At 32.7% G+C, this 24,852-nt stretch overlaps 1 protein-coding gene across 11 annotated transcripts in view; it reads right to left on the bottom strand.

The window, feature by feature from the left end:
• Positions 1-24,852, bottom strand: part of LOC148613135 (dystrophin-like) — a 236,455-nt gene that overhangs the window by 107,068 nt on the left and 104,535 nt on the right. For all 11 annotated transcript variants that reach the window (XM_088586300.1, XM_088586311.1, XM_088586302.1 and 8 more), the window contains 15 exons: positions 20,906-21,019; positions 17,138-17,464; positions 15,697-15,910; positions 15,365-15,468; positions 12,558-12,710; positions 11,680-11,841; positions 9,905-10,033; positions 9,186-9,359; positions 7,717-7,872; positions 6,031-6,198; positions 5,330-5,512; positions 4,782-4,934; positions 4,405-4,563; positions 2,049-2,477; positions 851-988 (listed from right to left, as the gene is read on the bottom strand). In XM_088586300.1, coding sequence (XP_088442426.1) covers positions 851-988; positions 2,049-2,477; positions 4,405-4,563; positions 4,782-4,934; positions 5,330-5,512; positions 6,031-6,198; positions 7,717-7,872; positions 9,186-9,359; positions 9,905-10,033; positions 11,680-11,841; positions 12,558-12,710; positions 15,365-15,468; positions 15,697-15,910; positions 17,138-17,464; positions 20,906-21,019 — 2,763 coding nt within the window. The remainder of the gene's footprint in view (positions 1-850; positions 989-2,048; positions 2,478-4,404; positions 4,564-4,781; positions 4,935-5,329; positions 5,513-6,030; positions 6,199-7,716; positions 7,873-9,185; positions 9,360-9,904; positions 10,034-11,679; positions 11,842-12,557; positions 12,711-15,364; positions 15,469-15,696; positions 15,911-17,137; positions 17,465-20,905; positions 21,020-24,852) is intronic.

Raw genomic sequence — 24,852 nt, 5'->3', positions numbered from 1 at the left:
GGTTAGAGTCAATTTTGTTAATGGTCTAAACGTTAATAACTACGACATTCATGAAAACAAGGAGAAGAAGAATTCACACTAAAACAATATGTCCCCTTCTGGAGAAGGGGAGACATAAATACAAGCTTTGACATAATCCTTGAACCAATCTTGTCAGCTATTTGATGGTTTACTCTAACAGGATTGCATTGTGATTGATAGTTGATTGATAAGTGGCTTGTAGATGACTTGGTATCTGAACATTGACAACCTGATGACTGATTAACTAGGTCTTGATTGAGCAATTACTTTTAACAATCTGATGATTAAGTAAAAACCAGGTGGTGACCTAACAATTACTTTTAACAATCTGATGATTAAGTAAAAACCAGGTGGTGACCTAACAATTACTTTTAACAATCTGATGATTAAGTAAAAACCAGGTGGTGACCTAACAATTACTTTTAACAATCTGATGATTAAGTAAAAACCAGGTGGTGATCTAACAATTACTGACAATGATTATTGACAACCTGATGACTGATTGATATTTGGGTGATGACCGATCAAAACTGACAACTGTTTTCTTGGTTACTGATAAATAACTATTTCATGACTATTTGGCAACAGATCAATGACTGATTATTGAATCACCGGTGATTAATTAAAAAAAAACCCTAGCCTTTGACTAAATAATTACTGATTAAAGACAAGGTGATGAATGATCAATCACTGGTTGAGAGTTACTTTCCATCAAACGTTGACTGATTTTGTGATTCCTAAATTGATAAATGATAAAATGCATAATGTACAGTACTTTTAGATCATTTTATTTGTACTTGTATTTTTTTGAAAGGTTTGTAATCTTTACCTTTAGATCTTCCACCTGTCTGTAGATTCTGATAGCTTTATCATGATCAGATAGATCAATACTGTGTGAGAGTTGTCTCCCTTTATCAGACACAGTACTAACTTCAGATTGTAACTGTTGTTCTTCTAACTCAATATTCTGAAATGTATAAGTGATTGAGAAACTCTTATCTATAGTAACATCTAGAATTCCTGTACTCAAGGATGAGTAAAATATTGTTTGGTTGTGTAATCACACAAAAACATATTTCTTTTGTAACTGATTTTTTGACATCTGTAAGATACAACTTTTGATTGAAAACATGGAATATGCTGAGCTATGTCATTTATACCCCCAGGAAACTTATGAATATCAAACAAGAAAACCGTAAGTGATGGCTCACTAGTGATACCCGCTTTCAATCACAATATTAGAAAAATAAACAAAATAAGGAAAATAAACAAAGTTCCAGGCAAACAGGAAGCTGCTGTCAATTTTTTTAAATGAAAAAGAAACCCACCATGTTGCATACCTACAGGGATAATGTGTTAAAATTTCCAGCTGTTGTGATAAGTAGTTGCTGAAAAAAGTGCAATGGAATAAAAATGTTATGGAAGGAAACATGGACAAAGGGTAAAACAGTTCTCCCCTCCTTTGGAGCAGGGGTATAATAATAATCCTAAGGCCAAAAAAAAAATACGTCTGTTTCGGGTTTCCCAACTGACCCTAATTTTTTCTCCCGACCCTAATACATTTTTTCTCCCAAATTGACAAAATTGGTAATTTCCACCAATTTCCAATATAATATGGATCATTTCCAGTAAAACTGGAAGTACGTTAAAAACCAGGTCACAATAGCATTTGAATAGGGGACCTAAAAATTAAACTTCCCACTTAAAACCATGCACTTTCATGACTTAAACATGATGCTATTTTACAAATATAGGCTCAACTTTAGTTGAGAAAAAAATAAAATGAAAAAAAAAAGAAAAAAAAAAAAAAATGAAAATGCCGACCGACCTACCCAATTTTTGGGAGGAATGTAACCCTACAAAGAGATTTTTTTTTTGGCCTAATGCAGTGAGGAAAAAACTGCTGAGAGTGTCACAGTGTGACTTAATTTGCTCCGTTCTATCTACATATAAGCTCTATACAATAATCATCATCATAAAAGTATCTTACACCTATAACTTCTGCATTAAACAACCTTTCAACTCACCTGTATAAAACTTTGTGGACTTCCTTTGACCTCTGACTTTGTAAGTTGTCCTTTGTTTACAACTCCATGATCAAACACAACAATATCTTTCAACACTTTGTCATAGAATTCCTGGAACTCTTCATCAGTTATGTCACAGAATGGTTCTTTTAATGGTGAAATCGTGATCCGTGATGGTGAAAGCGGTGATGTTGGTGTTGTTGGTGTAAGAGAGCCTCTTGGTGAAAGTGATGCTGATGTGCGTCTGGGTGGGGTTGGTGCTTTTTCTGGTGATTCTGATGAACGATCAAAGGAGGAGCGAGATTGATTAGAGGTTCTGGATTTATGGTCAGGTGATGAGTTACGGAGAGGAGAAGATGAGATGTGAGCTACTGTTACACGTTTGATCTCTGTTATTTCTGGTATCACAGTCATTGCTTTTTGTTTCTCCTGTAATACAACAAACACCTACAGTTTGGCTGTTAAAAAAAAAGTTCACCAAGTATATACAAAGATACTGGTACCCTTTAACAAGAAAAATTCCCCATACTTTCTTTAAATTGAAAAAAAATCATAATGATTTGTTCTCCTGTGATAGTTGAGTCAGTAGTGAGAACATTATTTGAGTCTTTGGGATAGTGAGGATATTGTTGGGGTCTTTGAAACAGTGAGAATATTGTTGGAGTCTTTGGGATAGTGAGAACACTGTTTGAGTCTTTGGGATAGTGAGAATATTGTTTGAGTCTTTGGGATAGTGAGAATATTATTGGGAGTCTTTGGGGGCAGTGAGAATATTAATTTAGGCTTTGGGATAGTGAATATATTATTTGAGTCTTTGGGATAGTGTGAATATTGTTTGAGTCATTAGGATAGTGAGAATATTGTTGGAGTCTCTGGGACAGTAAGAATACTGTTGGAGTCTGAGATAGTGAGAATATTGTTGGAGTCTTTGGGACAGTAAGAATATTTTATGAGTTATTGGGACAGTAAGAATATTTTTGTATTATTGGGACAGTAAGAATATTTTATGAGTTATTGGGGCAGTAAGAATATTTTATGAGTTATTGGGACAGTAAGAATATTTTTTGAATTATTGGGACAGTATGAATATTGTTGGAGTCTTTAGGGCAGTAAGAATATTTTATAAGTTATTGGGACAGTAAGAATATTTTATGTGTTATTGGGACAGTAAGAATATTGTTGGGGTCAATGAGAACATTATTTAAGGCTTTGGGATAGTGAGTATATTATTTCAGTCTTTTGTACAGTAAGAATATTTTTGTATTATTTGGACATTACGAATATTTTATGAGTTTTTGGGACAGTAAGAATATTTTATGAGTTATTGGGACAGTAAGAATATTTTATGAGTTATTGGGACAGTAAGAATATTTTTTGAATTATTGGGACAGTATGAATATTGTTGAAGTCTTTAGGGCAGTAAGAATATTTTATAAATTATTGGGACAGTAAGAATATTTTATGTGTTATTGGGACAGTAAGAATATTGTTTGAGTTATTGGGACAGTAAGAGTATTTAACGAGTTATTGGGACGGTTAACTAAGTAAGTCTAGTTTAACTGTGCCTCAACATTGTGACATTGTTTTGGTAGCACACAATATTTAATTGACATGCTGAAAACTAACTCAAATTGATTGATCAAGGGTTCTCGGAGTCATCTCTTTGTATCTTATCTAAAAATACCTCTTTATCAGTTTCTATTAAAAAAAAAACACACCACCTTCATCATTTTTATGAATTTAAAATAATTGCAAACACCATTTAGGCCAATAAAAAAGTTAGTTAAAAAATGCCTTTCCTCTCCATTGACTGCCAAGGTAATGGTGTGAGAACCAAAAATAAAAAGATCTACTGGAGTAATGAATTTATCATTTTGATGACCTTGAGATTTTTAAAACAACAATAAGCTTAAATCAGAAAATTTTGTTTTACATAATTATATCCTATTGTTGTCAAACTAATAAAACATTATTAAATGGGTTCACAGGTGGATTATTGTTAGCATTGGCAGGCAAACACATATTAGGCCAACCAAAAGTAATGTCTTGCTTCTTGGGCCCTTCCTTTTCTCTTGTGAGAAGGCCTCATCACCAATTGCATTGCCATATCAGTAAAAAAATCAAACAAAAATCTCCCTAAATATTTTTTCTGGCTGTGAATAATGTGAAATCCACCATAACCACATTTTTGGCACAATAAAAGGGTAAATATAAATACCTCTCTTCCTAATTGGTTTTCATGAAAAAATGGCCAGTGAAACAAAAAGTTAATTAAAACAGGAAACAGGGACACATACATATAAACAATGTAGCTAGTGGAATAAAATACCAAAAATTTAACTTTGAATGACCTTACCCTGATCTGTTGTGAGATATCTTCCCATCTTAGGTTTAAATGTGTCAGTTCTGGTTCCACCATTTTTTGGTATCTCTCACTACGGTTCATAATATTTACAGCCTTTTCTCGAACTTCATCCACTTGACTTCCTAGGTCATTAGACTCCAGCTGCAATCTCTATAAAGGGAGGTAATTTAAACATAAAATCCTGATTGTACAATTACCACTATTGGTTTTGTAGTAGTTTGTAACACCGGGAAGACATTAGAACACAATACTTAATTAACTGTTAAGGTTGCCTTTTCCATAACACTGTTCCGTCTGAATGCATATTAAAAAAAAAAATCTTGTTTCATATTTTCACAACACATTGAATAAACTATTCTACAACCTACCCTAAACTGGTCCTTTTGACCATCTGACATTTGACCAGATGACCCTTGAACCTGAGTTGCCATGGTATTCTCAGCTTTACTTAACCATTCCTTCACATTCATTATAGTAGTTTGGAAAGAAATGAACAGTTTTTCTAATGCTGATATTTCAACCTAAAACATAAAATTGATGACAAATGTAAAACACAGTCAGATTGAAATAATTTATTTATAGTTATAAAACTAATCACCATGTAATAGTGCTCTCACAGTCAATATTTGAAAAAGGAAAGTGTTTAAATCTATGTTGGAAATATTTTTTTCATCATGTGTCGTGGACGACTTATTGAAATCTTGAAGCATGAAGACAAGAATTGTAGAAGATTTTTATCATTATCTTGTCATAAAATGTAACAATCAAGTTATACATGGTTATATCAGTGTATTTAACAAAAATTCTTTGCTGAATAGTTACAGAATGCAGTATAAACAGACAAGACTTAGTCAACTCATGTTTTAGACATTCAAATTGTACACTGTTTATTTCAGCTTATGGACTACTTTCCCACCTGAATTTGTTCTCTTTTGTATTCCAATCTTTCTGCCAGAACTGCCCATTTTTCTGAGAGATTTTCTACAGTTTGTCTAGCATCAGACAGTTCCTCATCCTCTGCCAGCTCCTGGAGCTGAATTACTAACTCTCTGGTGTTTGGAAGTTTAGACTTACTCTTAGATATCTCTTCCTGGACAGACTAAAACCATAAACAACACTTATAGTAGCAATTCAAATTGAGCCTACTTAAGATTTATATACAGTGAGCAAGATAGTAATATGTCAGTTTCTATCCAGTGTCTGAATCTAATCAAATGATACAATCTTTATCTACAAATCCATCACTTAGAATACAAAAGTGTATGTGTAGAGTAGTTGTAAAAATAAGAATAAACATTTCATTACAGACAGCTGCTAAAATGGATGAAATCAGTGTAGCCTTTCCTCTTTAAAGACATTACACAGTTTAACAGCCAAGTTACAGTCAAGGTTTGTATGTAAGTATTTGATACACATAAACATATCTTTGGTTTTTATACAAATTTAAGTCTTTATTATGTTTCTCTTAAGCTTCATTTTCATGTATCATTTAGTAATTAAAACTCTTGAAGTTTGAACTTTTAAACTGTTGACTGATGTATTCATGTATTATAATTTTAAAGTAACCCAACTTTTTATCTTAATAGCTGAGGAGGTTTCTGCATGAAAAATACAAACCTTAATATATATAAGAGTTGCATCAGAGTTTTTGGCTGCAGGAGTTTTGTCCCTTGAGTCAAGTTCATCATTTACTGAATTAATAAATTTCTGAATAGAGTTGACCTCTTTGTGAAGTTTCTTGGCCACCTTCAAAGCTTTGTCTAGGTTATTCTTTCCTTTTGTCACCTGGAAAAACAAATGAGTAAAATGGTTTAAAAAAAGAAAAAAAATTCTTCAAAATTAACTCCCCTATATCTGGTATCTGGATAACAGGAAGCACACATCAGTTATTTGTGAATATCACTGATTGAAACTTATCTATGGGAGTTCCAAAACTAAATCCCACAAATTAATGAAAGGTTTCCAAATTTTCAGTCCAGTCTTTTCCTTATTAATTTCTGACATATCATCCCATGCCTTATTCATTTCTGACCTAGTTTTCCAAATTCTCAACAGATGTCTTTTCCTTATTTCTTTCTGACATATCATCCCATGTCTTATTTCTTTCTGAAATACAGTCGAACTTCGATGTGTCAAACTCGGATTAGTCGAAATCTTGGATAACTTGAACTGATTACAAAGTCCAAGCAAAAATCCCCTTACTCTAATATAATTTTACCTTGTATGATTCGAAGTCGGATGAATTGAAACCTCGGATAACTCGAGGTAATCAATCAGTCCCCTTGATAGGACTTTGAGGTTAATTAACCCTGATATCTCAAAGTCAACTAATAAGTCGGTAAACTGATTGCTTTATTACAAACCATGATTGAAGTGTGTTTTAACAACGATTAGTGTGGCTTTTAAAATTAATTTGTTGACACTCCATATGGTTTGATTTGTTTATTTAATTAATTTAAAATTGCACGTGTTGTTGAAAGAAATTCTATTAATAACACATCGGAATTTACACTAACAGTGATATTGGATATTTTGATAATTTTTTTTTTTTAAATACTGATGAATTGTAATGGTATCTGACTATTTAATGAAACATCAAACAGACAAAGGTAAAAGTATTTCAACGACTACATTCATCTTGCTAGTGAATTTGAAATTTTATCGTAATAATGTAAAGCACATGGTTAAACGATACTCCTGATCGTGAATCAAACAATGTTTGTTTGTTGGAGTTTAATGTCCGATCAGCAATATTTCGTGAATCAAACAAAGCAGCATGTTATTAACTATGATGTTTTTGATTTCAAACATGATGTACAACATGCCAAAAAATATCTTCCTATATGAAACGCAAGACATTACGAAGTACCGTGTAAAGTGAAGTACATGTGCATGTACAAGTACATCAAATGATGTAAATTCAGAAATAATCATTGACAAACTACTAGTATTTCCGGTTTATCCTCGACCTTGGCTTACTTGAACCTTGGATAACTCGAACATTTTTGCATGGTCCCTTTGACTTCGACTTAACAAGATTTGACTGTACCATCCCATGCCTTATTTATTTCTGACAAATCATCCCATGTTATTCCTTTCAAGTACAAAATAAATAGCATATAATTATTTTTAGACAACCTTATACAAGTCTCATGTTCACATAAAAAAATAAAACAAATTTCGTTTGGATGATTTAAATAGGCTCCCAATCAATAAAGGGGAGATAAGTCACTGACTTCTATATTACCAAGTTTGATACTTTACTTTTGCATGTTTTTCCCAGTAACAACAAGTACATCCTACCTGAATGCCCAATTTATTATATTGTTGTTTGATGGCATCTAGTTGTTTTCCCAGCTTATCAGGAAATTCCACTTGTTTCTTCTCAACAATCTGTCGTCCTGTCTTTATCACACTCTCAACTTCCGGCTTTAAGTCACTCATTGTCTTATAAAATTTCTGTAATATACATTTACATATAGTATACCAAAATGTGCTCAAAAGGATACACAAGATGTTCAATCCCAAGAGTTTTTAGTACAAGTGTAGGCTATGCATATGAGGGTCTGAGCTATCACAGGAATATGTGACACTTCCTATAACACAGGTGGTGTGTCTGTGTTAAAAGTTTAAGCACTTCCTAATTGCATATGTCATTTCTGAAATATCATACCTGTTAACTCTCCATCTCTTTGGGTAATTCTCCTTCTTTGAGAATGTCTCCCAGGTGGGAGACTCAAAAATCTCCCTCTTTCACAGATCCTACACCCCACCCCCCACAAAAAAAAATAAATTTCCCTCTCAGCAGAAATATTGCACAAGTTATGTTCTAAATGGTTAATAAAATTGATATAAATACAATGTTTATGTAACATAATAATCATTGAGAAACAATCAACCAATAATTAATAATTTTGTTTTATTAATTACTCAAATTTTGATTAGAAACCCTTAGTAGATTAAAGAGATTTTATATCTTTGTCCTATCTTTGTACTTAGATTTCTACCAAAGTATCCTTTTTTTTTGTGGAAAAAGGTCATCACTCTAAATCTCCCTCCTTGAGCATTCAAAAGGTTAACAGGTATGAAATATGTCACTTCCGACAGAATGATTTTGGACATTGCTGATGCTCTGTCTCACTAATAATTTAAATATTTCATATTTCTCTACCACACAGTGATCATCTGCAGACCCAATTTACCATAGTGTAACCATATATATTCTGTAGACCCTACTTAACATTCAGAGACTATGTTTATTCTGTAGACCCCACTTAACATTCAGTGATCATCTGTACACCCAAACTACCACAGAGTCACCATATATATTCTGTAGACCCCTACTTACCATACAGTGTTCATGAGTATTCCATAAACCCCTAACTTACCGTGCAGTGATCATCTGCCTACCCAATTTACCATAGTGTGACCATATTTATTCTGTAGATACCCCCCTTACCATTCAGAGACCATGTTTATTCTGTAGATCCCCACTTACCATTAAGAGACCATATGTATTCTGTAGACCCTCACTTACCATTCAGTGATCATGTGTATTCTGTAGACCCTGACTTACCGTACAGTGATCATATATATTCTGTCGACCCCCCACTTACCATTCAGAGACTATGTTTATACTGTAGACCCCCACTTACCATACAGTGACGATGTGTTTTCTGTAGACCCTCACTTACCATACAGTGATCGTGTGTGTTCTGTAGACCCTAACTTACCATACAGTGATCGTGGGTATTCTGTAGACCCTCACTTACCATACAGTGATCATGTGTGTTCTGTAGAGCTTCAGGATCATCTGTTCGTATATCCAGTAAATGTAATCTTTCCTCAATGTTACTTAACTCTCGTTTAACAAGACCAAGTTTAGGCTCAAATTCTGTTGGTCGCTGGAATTTGTTGAACTTGACCATGACTTCTTCAAAATGTTTCTAAAAAATTCAATATATAGTTCTTTTTATTTTCCTGACTTCCGCTTTGTTTGTTTGTTTGTTTTTTTTTTTAATTTTAAGCAACAGGGAATAACTTTCTAGAAATTAGTTTTTACTGTCAAATTGGAGCAATGGACAGCAGTAGACTTCAAATTAAAATATTACATTTTTTAGAGCCGTGATAAGAACTTGGATACTTTTAAAGTAACTTATTTCAAACCATTCAGGTACTTTTAGAAGTGAAGGTAGTTTAAGTTTCCAAGACAAATGTTTACTGTTTTCCCTTTCCCCAATTGGACAGCCAACCAGGTTGTCAGGTGTTGGTGGGTTATGTCCCTTTGAAAAAAATGCTAAAATGGCTTGCATTCTAGAAATACGAATAAAGGATTATAACCTTAACATGTAGGAAATCTATTATAAACTGTTTTTATTAACCTAATAAATGTAGTAAACCTTATCTAAAGCCGTCTCTTTCACCTTACATGTACATTGTGCCGTTGTGACCAATAAAAACATTACACAAACAATATCTACAGATAACTTACATTGAGAAGAGTAAGTTGGTTCTCCAACCTATCATAGCCATCTTTATTACCCTGGGACTTGTATTCTGAAGCAGTCTTCTCTAACTCCTTCAATAAATCTTCTTGTTGTTTGATTTCTTCTTTTAAAGACTAAAAAATCAAACATATCATAATTTCAGTGATAGATTTTCATTGACATAACTTTAGTGTATAGTCTCAGTGACCAATCTTTAGTGATGGATTTTCAGTGACATAACTTTAGTGTTTAGTCTCAGTGACCATTCTTAAGTGATGGATTTTCAGTGACATTACTTTAGTGTATAGTCCAAGTGACCATTCTTAAGTGATGGATTTTCAGTGACATAACTTCAATGATAGATTTTCAGTGACATAATTTCAGTGATAGATTTTCAGTGACATAATTTCAGTAACAGATTTTCAGTGATATAACTTCAGTGACAGATTTTAGTGACATAACTTAAATGACAGATTTTAGTGACATAATTTCAGTAACATAACTTCAGTGGTAGATTTTCAGTGACATAACTTAAATGATAGATTTTCAGTGACATAATTTCAGTGATAGATTTTCAGTGATATAACTTCAGTGACAGATTTTTAGTGACATAATTTCAGTAACATAACTTCAGTGGTAGATTTTCAGTGACATAACTTAAATGATAGATTTTCAGTGACATAATTTCAGTAATAGATTTTCAGTGACATAATTTCAGTGATAGATTTTCAGTGACATAATTTCAGTGATAGATTTTCAGTTATATAACTTCAGTGATAGATTTTTAGTGACATAATTTCAGAAATATGACTTCAGTGGTAGATTTTCAGTGACATAACTTCAGTAATAGATTTTCTGTGACATAACTTCAGTGATAGATTTTCTGTGAAATAACGTCAGCGTATATTCTTAAAGACTTAACTTCGGTGATTTATTTTCAGTGACATGACTTCAGTGATATTTGAAACTTTTGAATACATTAAGAAGTTCCTGTGATGCTTGAATTATTACAAATAAAGAGACAAATTATTCAGAGAAGTTTGCTAACAAAAAAAACTTAATGTTAAAACATATGTTTCTTGGTATGAAACATTGATATGGTGAATTTGTGTATAAACTGTGCATTATGTTATACAATGCATAAAGAGTTAAAAAAGAAACATATTAGGTTATATAGCCAATTACAGTACACTTTACTGAAATTCAAATCTGTTCAAAACTGTCAATTTATTTTCCATAAATTTTCTTCATAAATATCTTTTTCAACATAGCAATATGAACATTTCTCATGAACCTGGTATTCCCCAGGAAAACCCACAAGGCAACATGAACTTATTCTAGCAACCTAAGAACATCAACATAGCAACATGAATTTATTTTACAAAATTGGGATTCCTCAAAAACATCAACATAGCAACATGAACCTGGAATATCTCAAGAACATCAACATAACAACATGAACCTACTCTATGAACCTGGAATATCTCAAGAACATCAACATAGCAACATGAACATATTCTATGAACCTGGAATATCTCAAGAACATCAACATAGCAACATGAACATATTCTATGAACCTGGAATATCTCAAGAACATCAACATAGCAACATGAACATATTCTATGAACCTGAAATATCTCAATAACATCAACAAAGTAATTTGAATATATTTTGCAGAACTGGAAATCCAAAGAACATCAACATAGTGATATAAACTTATTTTATGAACCTGGAACTCTGTAAGAACATCAACATAGCAGTATGAACTTATTCTACAAACCTGGAATTCCTCTGGAACATCCCCAGCCAGAACATCAGCGTCTAACCTCTGCTGTAACAGATCAGTGATATCTGAAGTCCATCGTGACATTTCTAATACTTGTTTCTCTATTGACTGAGATCTATTTATTGTCTGTTCTAAAGTGTGGATTTTCTCTCTTGCCTGCATTGAAAAAAAGATAACTGAATTTACTTTTTTGACTGATTTTTCCATTTCCTGCATAAAAAAATACCAGAACTAAAATTTGTCTTCCAATTTTAAAACTAAACTTGGTGCCCTGAATTAAAATTAGCAGTACCTATTCCTGCTTGACATAAATAGAATAAACGTTGTAAAATAAGAGCATGCTTAAGCAGAAAGTATATGTACACAACAATCACACTATATTCTAGTATAAAAAGGAGCTATAAAAATGATTAAATCTATATCAACTACAACTTACTAGTAGTATAAAACAAGTCATTAAATACCTGGTAATCAAGAGTATTCCACTGAGTATCCTACCTGGCAATCAAGAGTATTCCACTGAGCACCCTACCTGGTAATCAAGAGTATTCCACTGAGCACCCTACCTGGCAATCAAGAGTATTCCACTGAGCACCCTACCTGGTAATCAAGAGTATTCCACTGAGCACCCTACCTGGTAATCAAGAGTATTCCACTGAGCATCCTACCTGGCAATCAAGAGTATTCCACTGAGCACCCTACCTGGTAATCAAGAGTATTCCACTGAGTATCCTACCTGGCAATCAAGAGTATTCCACTGAGCACCCTACCTGGTAATCAAGAGTATTCCACTGAGCACCCTACCTGGTAATCAAGAGTATTCCACTGAGTATCCTACCTGGCAATCAAGAGTATTCCACTGAGCACCCTACCTGGCAATCAAGAGTATTCCACTGACTAGAATAGTTTTCTAATTCCTCTTTGATATAATCACTCATAATTGAGTTAGCCATCAATTCATGTCCTAACTCATTCAGTGCAGTCTTCTTCTCTAATGTATGTTCCCGCAAACTGACTTCAATGTCCTACAGTTAGAGAAAAAAGATTTCTGTGCTGTGATGTTTGTACAATTAATCAAAGGCACTTTGGTTTAAGTTGTGATAAAAAATCAAAGTGAATTTAGACTCCCTGAGGTAAGATTTTCTGGTTTGTACACTCCTTGAGGTAAGACTTTCTGGTTTGATTGGTTGTGACCTACATTTAACTTGCTATAGCCTTCAACATTTACAAATATTTCATTTAGAATTACACTGATTAGCATCAATTCACATTGCACAAAATCAATTTAAAAACATTTAAAACTTCCAATTTAACAAGTATACATATAAGAATTTGTTGAGTATGAAAAGCTTCCCATCCCTGTAATGTTGGTATAGTACAGTCATATGTGACCTCTCCGTCATGACTGGGAAATTATATCAATGCCAAATGATTTTGATGTATATAAAATACCAATCTATCAGGGGCACCTAAAGGGGGTTATATCCAACATATTCAACTCAGTTGTCAGATAATACAGGATTGTGGATAACTCAGATGTAAGATAATACAGGATTGTGGATAACTCAGTTGTCAGATAATACACGATTGTGGATAACTCAGTTGTAAGATAATACAGGATTGTGGACAACTCAGATGTCAGATAATACAGGATTGTGGATAACTCAGTTGTCAGATAATACACGATTGTGGAGAACTCAGCTGTAAGATAATACAGGATTGTGGATAACTCAGTTGTCAGATAATACAGGATTGTGGATAACTCAGTTGTAAGATAATACAGAATTGTGGACAACTCAGATGTCAGATAATACAGGATTGTGGACAACTCAGATGTCAGATAATACAGGATAGTGGGCAACCCAGATGTCAGATTACAATGCAGTGTTGTGAGTACCTCAACTGTCAGATAATACAGGATTGTGGAGAACTCAGATGTCAGATAATACAGGACTGTGGACAGCACAGATATCAGATAATACAGGAGAGTGGACAACACAGATGTCGGATTACAATGCAGCATTGTGAGTACCTCAACTGTCAGATGATACAGGATTGTGGGTGACTCAGATGTTGAATTACACAGGATTGCAGATAACAAAGTTGTTGAATTATACAATATATCAGATCAGATAAGTTTCTGTATACCTAGGAGGCTTATTCAATATTTATTTTAAATTCTTGACCCCAGTTTAACCTGACATTGCTAAAAATGAAACAATTTCTATTAAAATAATTTCAGAGCATTATTTTGACATTTCTTCATTACTATTTAATCTGAGAATGTAAATATAGAAACTAGATCCATGGTTAAATACATTTCCCAGCTCTATATAAATAAAACTAAAGAAATATTGTGAAAGTACCATTCTTCGTGGAGGTACCAATTTTCAGGGTTTTTGTTAATTTGACTAACCACAAAGTTTGGTTCCCAATGAAAAGGAATTTCATTTGTATGATAAAGCTGTTATTTCCACAATATCAAGACTCTACTAACTGATTCCTTAAACATGAAAAATAGTACCCACAAAAAAAAGTACAGTAAATGTTTAAGTCACTGCAATGTTAAGAAATTTTATTGCATTTTTGCATTTCGTTTAAAAAAAGGTGTTTTGCCATATCAAAACCATTCTAGCTTCATTCATCTTAAAATTGTAAAAAATGTGTTATAACTATTTTTATTAGAATTTAAAACTACAGACTCCCTGGTTTATTCTTCACCTTTCAAGGGCAATATCTCTAACAAGGAGTTGTCCTACAACTTTAACTCAATGAAGACTTTTGTGGGCCTTATCAAAAGGATCATTTAATGAAAGTTTCTTACTACCTATTAACTACCTATTATAGTTTTCAGGAGATCTAAAAACTGCAAAAATCAATATTTTTTGTTCAAGGGCAATAACTCTAACAAGGAGTCATTTTACCACATTGAAGTAATGGAGACATTTGTAAGCTTTAAGTAAATAACATTTCATCAAATGAAAGTTTTTTCTATCTATTACAGTTTTCAAGATAATGGCTAAAAATCGCAAAATAAGTTATGTTTCAAGGGCAACACATCTAAGAAGGAGATCTTCATCTATAATGTGGTTTTAAATTAAGGACAAAGTTAAGCAATTCACCTCATGTTTATTCATAGCTATAAGGAAGCCATTTTGTTCTGACTATGAAAATGCTGGATACAATTTTGCAACTAGATACTCTAAAAAAGATGGTGCCCAAAAATCATCTTCATTTGAAGTGTGGTTTCAGAGTAAGAGTTTTTTTTTAAGGTAACAGAGGGTGGAAGACAGATGACAATGAATGCCAAGTGATAGCACAAGTTCACATGGACCTTTAGTCTAAGAGTAATCAAGGGAACCAAGTTTCGAACAGAAACCAAAAGAATATATTCCAAAGATAAAAACTAGATAGGCAAAATAGACATACACAACCGAGAACACAAAATAACATGTACAAAGAAGGTAAATGAGCAATCTAGACTTCATTAGAACCTGGGAGCATGGTCCAGGTGTACCAGTAGGGTAAGCATCCTCTGCTTTTATAGAAACAACTGTCAAGTTGGTTATAAAATGTCATGTCCAGGGTAGACAAAAGAGGAAAGGAAAACTATGACACAGTGAATAAATCTCTTGTCGCAGATGAATACATCATAACAAAATAACAAAACAATTCTTACATCAAGTTCTTCAGAGATGTCTTCTGCATCAGAGCTAAATCCCCTTGACCTTTTGACCTTCCTTTCTAGACTCTCTAGATGACGCTTCTCATCATCCATCATATCTACAAAAGATTTATTTGGAAGAAACAGTTGGTAAATTTAGTTTCAGTTCTTAGGATATTATGTATCACTTGCTTTCCTCTTTTCTTGGTTTGTTACTTTTTTTTTTAGTAATAAGACAGGAATCATTGGATCTTTTTAGCAGATTATATTACCTGCCATACAGTTGAGAGTTGAGTTTACATGCTCTTAACATGAAAATCCAATAATGGAATTTTTGTCAAACTTACTTCTCCATTTTTTCCACTGAGTATCAGAGTTGAAAAAAAGTTGTGAGTAATGGTCTACTCGTTTATACACCTCAGTCCATACAGCATTGAGTCGCATCAGAGCACGAGCTAGCTCCTGTAGAGAGCCAGAGGGAGCACCATTCAACATTTCGTTGGCTCTGTCATTAACTGCAGTCACCTCCTCTTCTTTTGAAGACACCTCTTCCCTCAAGTGCTGTAAACATTTTAAAATGAATTTCATGTAAAACGTTTGGGTGATTGTCTACCAATTTTAACAACTCTAATTGGTTGGTTCTCTTCAGGATTATTTCTTATAAAGACTATTGGTTTGCACCCTGTAATTAAAATAGCACATTTGATCGATACTCAACTTTTTATTTGGACTGGTATTGAGAAGAATTTGCTTGATTATATTGTGGATGCATAACCTATTGCGCTGATCATGAATTGCTTTGTGGTTCAAAAAGGCTGAACAGTCCAAATAGCTCAACCATGTTTTATCACATTTAAGACTCACTATATTAAAATTTGAACATGACATGATCGGCTAGCTTTCAACATTACCCAGTTTCCAATTCAGGCACTGAGGCTCCTTACAACACTACATAGGTCATATACATTAGCACGCCCCGATACTTATGAATATTCCTTGCCAGCTGCTTAATCAGGTTCATAATTTGGTTCACTGGTCAATATCATAAGTGACCCAATGATCACTACAACGTACCTTTTTTTAAACTTATCATACACACGCCTATGCGTGTTTTTTTTTTTAGTTTCAATTAGAACGAGAAGTTTACAATAAAAGATAATGATAGGTTAGCATTGAATTTATGTAATATTACCCAGTTTCCGATTCAAACACAGCAGTTCGTTAAAGGTCATAAATATTATCAGGACACCGATATCTATATATAGCCATTTGGGTCATTGGTTAAGAAAGAATACGCATTAATATCAAGGGAACCAAGATTTTAGTGGAAGCACCCGATTTTTAGAGCATGTCGCATCTGTACCATTTCGGATGTTGAAAGTGTGCCAAAATCAGTGAGAGTGAATGTTTGACAATTACTGACTTTGAAGACTTCAGTCTTTGAATATTTCTAGTAAATATACTGTTGTCTTTAAACTGCAATGCTAATCATTTTTTATAAAGTTTAATTTTCATACTAAGTGTTCATTGCATTTATTTCCCAGTAGTGCCCCCAGATAGTGACACTATAATAAAAAGGTAATTCATGCAAGGGTAAGAAAGTAGGCGGAGCCAAAGTGATGTATACTGTCAGTGACCGTATATCACCAACAAATCAATACAGTATGGTTGCTCAAAAAGAACCATTGCAGTTTGAAGTTTCTACATTATATATACAATAAGGGCCCTTGTATTACTGGAAATAGCAATCCTACACAAATATATCTAAATATAGCATACAGTACTGACCTTGAATTTTTTCCTCTTGACACTCAGTTCATTTGAATTTCCAACAGAATAGTCCTTATTAGAAATATCATCTTTTATCGGCTCAAGCCATCCTGTCAATTCTTTAATTGCATTAAACACAGATTCACTTGTTTTTAAAGCCATTTTCAATCTTTTATTTTGTTCCATAGCTAGTTTAACTGTTTGTGCCCACTTTTCGTTCAAATTGTTTACTTCTTTTAGCAGACGTTCTCCGAAATTAGGTTCAGCCTCAACCAGAAGTTGTTTGCATAGGTCATTGATATTATTGACATTCTGTTGTAGGGTTTTAATGTCCTCTTGAACTCCCTGTAATGTAAATAAAAAATATAATTCATGGGCCAGTAAAAATGTTGAATTACAACATTTAAAAAATGACAGTGGCAATGTGAACATTTCTATTGGTCAGTTGAGATTTGTCAATAAATGCCAGTAAAAATTTAAAAAAAAATTGTATCAAAATTTAAAATTGTTGGTGCACAACAGGAACATGTAATGAAGATTCCGTGAAAGTTTCATTAAATTCTATTCAATGGTGTGCAGAATGAGAAATGCATAAGAGATGGGTTCCCTTCTGTGTAATGGAAGGAAGTGTGGACGGACTGAAGGATGGAAGGATGGACAGACACCCCTATCATTATATAAGTGGAGGGTATAAAAAAATACAAGCCACATTAATTACACTGACTTCAATACAGAAAAGGTACATTATTATGAACTTAGACTGATATCCATTATGTAACTGCTCTTATATACGTAGTGTGTAACAGTCTACTACATTCTCAATGTATTTCTTTTTGCCTTCATGCCCTTTAATACACAGTAACAAGCTTATAGACGTGTACCTAAAGTAAATACACAGTAACAAGCTTATAGACCATGTGTACCTAAAGTGAATACACAGTAACACCCTTATAGACCACGTGTACCTAAAGTGAATACACTGTAACAAGCTTATAGACAAAGTGTACCTAATGTGAATACACTGTAACAAGTTTATAGACAATGTGTACCTAAAGTGAATACACAGTAACAAGCTTATAGACAACGTGTACCTAACGTGAATACACTGTAACAAGCTTACAGACAACGTGTACCTAAAGTGAATACACAGTAACAAGCTTATAGACCACGTGTACCTAAAGTGAATACACAGTAACAAGCTTATAGACCACGTGTACCTAAAGTGAATACACTGTAACAAGCTTATAGACAACGTGTACCTAACGTGAATACACTGTAACAAGCTTATAGACAACGTGTACCTAACGTGAATACACTGTAACAAGCTTATAGACAACGTGTACCTAACGTGAATACACTGTAACAAGCTTACAGACAACGTGTACCTAAAGTGAATACACAGTAACAAGCTTATAGACAATGTGTACCTAAAGTGAACATACAGTAACAAGCTTATAGACAACGTGTACCTAACGTGAATACACTGTAACAAGCTTACAGACAACGTGTACCTAAAGTGAATACACAGTAACAAGCTTATAGACAATGTGTACCTAAAGTGAACATACAGTAACAAGCTTATAGACAACGTGTACCTAAAGTGAATACAAAAGTGAACAGTGAGTCATAGAAGATTAAAAACCATTTTTTAAATCTGCAAACTATTCCACATTTAATCCTCACTGGATCTTGTCTTTTACTATAGAATTACTTAATCTCAGATTACCACACAAGCTTAGTTTACGGCCTTCAAGAAAACATTTAATTTAAGGCTTGTCTATTGCCTTACTCTATACTTGAACATTAGACATTTCCTGAATATACAGATATAATGATGATGAAATTTATTCCATAGAACACTGTTATGAATGAGGGTTCAATTTCTATAACAAATATGTGTCAGCCTCCATAAGTCTAACCTTAGAATTTAGTTTATTAATGGGTACATTGAAAACTTTATACTTCATTCAGATAGAAAATGTTGAAAAAGGTAAATTTCAATATTCCAATCCAAAAAAAAATAGATTTTCATGAATTAGGGAAAAAGACTGCAATAACTAACATTGCTTTGCAAAAATAACACAGAATAAGAGTTGATATGGCATGAGATAAGCAAGTATAAGTGGTATAAAATCAAAACTTACAGATTCAGTGAAATCTGTATCACTAAACTCAAAGAAGCCAACAAAGAACTAATCACTGGCAGATGAATGGACAGACTTATGGACAGATGGACAGACAAAGGACCAACTTATGGACAAACGGCACGACAGATGAATGGGTGGACTTATGGACAGACAGACGGACAGACAGATGAATGGATGGACATATGGACTGACAGATGGATGGACAGACCGACAGAAATAAGCTGTAACTGAGTCTCTCTGTTACATTGTGGCACTCAAGTTAAACAGAAAAGCATGTGTCAACTGAAGCTACCTGAATCCTTGAAATCAATTAACTCAGTTATTTTGTCAATGTTTAATGTGATCCTAACTTTGCACAATGGCTATTCTCTGTAAACCTGCTACAACCTTCATAACAAACAACTTTTTGCTGTAAAATACATTCCTTCAATACAATTATGAATCATTTAGTCATTGAAGACTACATATAATTTACAATAATTGACAATCTTCAAATACTGTTAACTATTCTCAGGCATGTCAAGTGCAGAGATTATTTGATAATTAAACTGCTTTGAAGATTTCACCATGATTAAAATATTATGCAAGAAGGTCCTCATTATCAAATGGTTAACTTACTAACAATTAACAGAATTATAAAGCTTAAACTGTTTGAGTAACAAAATCAGTCAGCATTTTTTGTTATCTATATAGGAGCTAGCCTGCTTCATTTTTTTAAAAATTTGTTACATGTATCTTGAACAATAATTAAACATGAAGTCAGTAGGACACACATGCAGTGGTCCTTTTCACAAAAAATTGTAAGTGTAAAATTAGTTGTAAGTTATGACGTCATAGTAAATAAAAGTATTGTGATGTCATAACTCACGACTAATTTTTCTTTTACGATTTTTTGTGAAAAGGGCCACAGGTCCCTGTTATCTCTAAAATATGTCATTGTACATAGGAACAATGAAAAGAGCACTTAGCAATTTTCACTAACAATCAATCAAGCAATGGTCACTAACAATCAATCATGCTGAAGCCTCAAATAAAATGTTATTAAAGCTCTCCCATGAACTTTCAAATCAATTCCAGCAGGCTACTGAGAAGTGTGACCCAGCAGGCTACTGAGAAGGGTGACCCAGCAGGTTACTGAGAAGTGTGACCCAGTAGGCTAATGAGAAGTGTGACCCAGAAGGCTACTGAGAAGTGTGACCCAGCAGGCAACTGAGAAGTGTGACCCAGCAGGGATTTTCATTTTTTAAATTCAAAAGGGTTTGTACACACACATGCATATACACATGTATATATATCTTTATATACAATTAAACAATGATTGTGTTTCAATGAGGGCATAGGGTTTTCAAAAGAGCCATTTACAGCATGTGCAAATACTCCACATTATAACCTATAACAAAACACATGACCATTAATATATAAATGTATGTGCATACATATGCAATGTGTCACTCTAATGACTGGGTGCAGCATGTGCAATATACATGTAAAATGAAAAATGCAATCAAGAATTGACAAGTATCCTACCTTTATAAACTATTGAGCAAATGTGAAAAAAACTCTTATCAAGGCCAATTAGCAAGCAGACTATGTAAACATGAACTTTCTATATCATAAACTACTATCATAAAACTCTTACATTGCTTTCATTTAACTGTGCTGTTAGAGTTGGTAGGTCACCATTGTTGGGGTCCTCAGCATGTAAAAACACATCCATTTCTTCGATCCATTGATTCAAACCTGCAGTCTGACTCTGTGAATACAGAGTAAGCATTATTTAACTTAGATGCAGCATCATGACAATTTGTGACATAAAATCAATGGTCTATAATGTAAAGTGAAAGTAGGTTAAGCACCTGTCTTCCCCAGCATTTATATTTGACTCTTCCACAGGAAGTTAGTTTATTTATAGAACTTAAGTTTTTTTTTTAATCACTTCATTCATAAATTGTAAACAAAGTAATTCAGGTGTGTCATACTGATTTGATAAGAACCAATCTTTATTGCCTCAAAAATAACCTTTTGTTGAAATGTTTTCCTACCATATAACTTCAAACATGTATTAAAGCTACTAATAGTAGTAGAAAAGGGGGGCTGTGAATTAACACTTTCAAAAAAATTGTGTATTAGTGCAGTTATTATTTGAACACACCATTCTATAACAGTTCAAATTATATCATTCCTGATTCAAAAATATCATTCAGCTTTTTCAGAAATTAAAACAATTGTTAACAAGAAAAAAAAAAACAACATGAAATGTAAGAATTTTTTTGTTTTGTTTTTTGTTGTTTTTTTATCATTTATCAAAACTAGAACAGAAATATATATATATACCTAATGCCCAACATGACAGTTAAAGTTTAATGGCTTACTTTCCCTTGTTTTTCATTACTGTTAGGATATGCAGAGGTTTATATAATATTTACTTGTATACTAGAATTGACATTTTTCTATCCTAATCTCCCTGCTTTTGACACCAAAATGTATAAAAGCAAACTTTTAACATCAATGTTTACTCAAAGTTAGAACAATTGTCAACATATCTAACTTAAATGTCCAAAAATTGACAAATTAACCTTAATATCCATTAAATTCAAAAGGAAAGTGAAAATCATTTATAAAAACTGTGTTATGTTTTTCATGTTTAAATACTTGTTTTACACCCATACTACAATTCACTAAACAAACAGACAGTGTAACAAGTGAAATATTTAAACCTAATGGTACCAGTATCGTATTGCATATCCCTGAGCAGGTGTACGTCAAAACATGGATGCTATAAAAATATAGTGCATTTTCTATTTGCCTCTCTACAAACTAATATTTTGTCAAAAGATATGAACAATGACTTATAAAATAGAGCAAACATCACACTGTAAGATGAAGAACTTTTTTAAAAGAAAATCTAACATAATATCATAAAAATGTTCCACTGAAAAGGTTGGTTTGGTGAGTGCAAAACGAAAGTGAAAGTAGGGAAAATGGCTATTTATAGTTCGAGACTACTTTTCTGTCCGATCTTCGTGGACTGACCCTATTTTCTTTGCGGGAAATTATTTTTTCACATGTCCTTAGAAATGCTACATAAGTGAAAGTTTTATTGAATCAATTTACATATTTTTTAAAAAATCCTAAAAATATGCACTTCACTATAGAAGTCTATGGGAAAATTAATACGATACTGAGACCTAGTAAGCCAGTTTTTCAAGTGAAGTTGGATATTCAGCAAGTGGTCTTTACCAGCTGAAAAAGTAGTACCCCAATGCAGGTAACACTTTTAAGATGAATTAGCCAACTTTTGAACCTGATTTTTTATGGTAGCTCTGGTTTTTTGCATTTATGGTTAATCTTTACCAAATTTGGAAATGCATTTTGTTTTCATGAATTTGTATAATATCAGTTCAATAAAATTATTATCTTGACTGTTTATGATGAGCATATCTATATTCATGTAACCTAAAGCAAATAATACTCCTGCATAAAGGATAGTTTTCAAGTTACAACACATTTTAAGTATGTGGTTAGGACTTGAAAATAGTCATTTTCCATACATTGCCTCTTATATATGAAAAAATGAATATTTTTTTTATTTTTTGTTTTTCTTTCAAATAAATAGCTAAAATGAGTTGCCATATAACTGTGTGGTTGATTTAAACACAGAAATGTCACAAAAGTCAACAGCCAATTTTTTAGTGGACTTTTTTTAGTGGTTCAAATGGACAGATTCTATTGCGGCAAGAAAAATAATGGTGTTTTTTCATATAAAAACTGAATTTTTTCAAAAAGTATCTAAAGCAGACAATTGTTATTATAATATTTATACCAGTAAACTATATTTCTTGCATCATAGCTATCTGTTTTAAAGAAAAAGTCCTTTTCCTGTCACATTGAGGTCCATTTGTATCTGCCTGGGGTACCAAAATGGCTTAAAATCTGTATTTTCTGCATATGAAAAGCTGTATTTTTTTAAAACTATGATATTGGTATAATTTTTTCTGGATTTATTATAATTGAAATGACCATATCTATAGTTTAAAACAGTTGGTTGTACCGGTCATTATACTTTACTTTAAACAAGAGGCTCCCTTGAGTTAAAGACAAAAAAGGAGGTTCGGATATTAATATTTCCATATATGGAACTCACAAGTGGGGATTAAATAATGATTTGGAACTCATAGTACAGCTCATGTATCTACCATGTCAGAATAAACCCCAAATTTGCTTAGCTTGACTAATGCAGCAGCTTTTTATCAAAAGTAATATTTTCTGGCTAACACTGAGATATTAGTCTCATGCCTGGAATAGGGTACCTATATAAAAATTTTAATAGAAAACTCATGTTTATAGCAGGGCAATGATGTTCTGAATTTTCAGTATGAAAATGAATACTCTAGCAGAAAAACAACAAATTTTATGATTATATTGAAATGTTTATTAGTAATAGGTACCAGTATCGTATTGCATATCCCTGAGCAGGTGTACGTCAAAACATGGATGCTATAAAAATATAGTGCATTTTCTTTTTGCCTCTCTACAAACTAATATTTTGTCAAAAGATATGAACAATGACTTATAAAATAGAGCAAACATCACACTGTAAGATGAAGAACTTTTTTAAAAGAAAATCTAACATAATATCATAAAAATGTTCCACTGAAAAGGTTGGTTTGGTGAGTGCAAAACGAAAGTGAAAGTAGGGAAAATGGCTATTTATAGTTCGAGACTACTTTTCTGTCCGATCTTCGTGGACTGACCCTATTTTCTTTGCGGGAAATTATTTTTCCACATGTCCTTAGAAATGCTACATAAGTGAAAGTTTTATTGAATCAATTTACATATTTTTTAAAAAATCCTAAAAATATGCACTTCACTATAGAAGTCTATGGGAAAATTAATACGATACTGAGACCTAATGAAGAATTTCAGTCTGAAAATCAGTAATTCAATTTTCAATTTGCTCTGTTAAAAAGACGAAAACGGAACTGTTTTAACTTTGTATAAATCCTGAATAAACCCACACATAACACCAACCACATACTGTATTTAAACCTCCAATATAAATATCATTATTACACTGTGCAGATTGAAGGAATGTTGGTGCATATTACTTATTTCTTATTTTTTAGAGTATCAAATCTGCAGAATTTTGAAGGTGAGCATATGTAAGGATAAACTAATAAAAAATCCAAAATAAAGCGCACACAAATTTTTTTCTTCACATTTTTTTTATTGTGAAAATAATAGTGATTAGCAGTATTACAGTATAGTTTTACTAATTTATCTGCAGAATAATTGTTTAATGAAGTTATATTGCTGTTTGTGCAATTTAATATAATTATATACACTATTATTAAGTAAGTAATTGACTTTGAAGGAGTCCGTTTCAAATTTTAAATTCTTACACACACAAAAATAACATATATTTTCTCAATAAAACTTATTTATAATAAAATTAATCAGTTAGTTTCTATACAACTTAATCATTATTGTAAAAGTACATGTTAACATTTGATTATTTAACCAAGTTTAAACTCAGCATTTACTGAATTTTACTCATTAACTCTAACAGAACTCTTTAGCATCAAT

Source organism: Perna viridis, chromosome 6, assembly GCF_037379345.1.
Source record: "Perna viridis isolate PV_CMFRI_1.1 ecotype Kerala chromosome 6, ASM3737934v1, whole genome shotgun sequence".
Classification (NCBI taxonomy): domain Eukaryota; kingdom Metazoa; phylum Mollusca; class Bivalvia; order Mytilida; family Mytilidae; genus Perna; species Perna viridis.
Note: the sequence above shows the minus strand (reverse complement) of the source record. Positions and strands in the feature narration are given on the sequence as shown.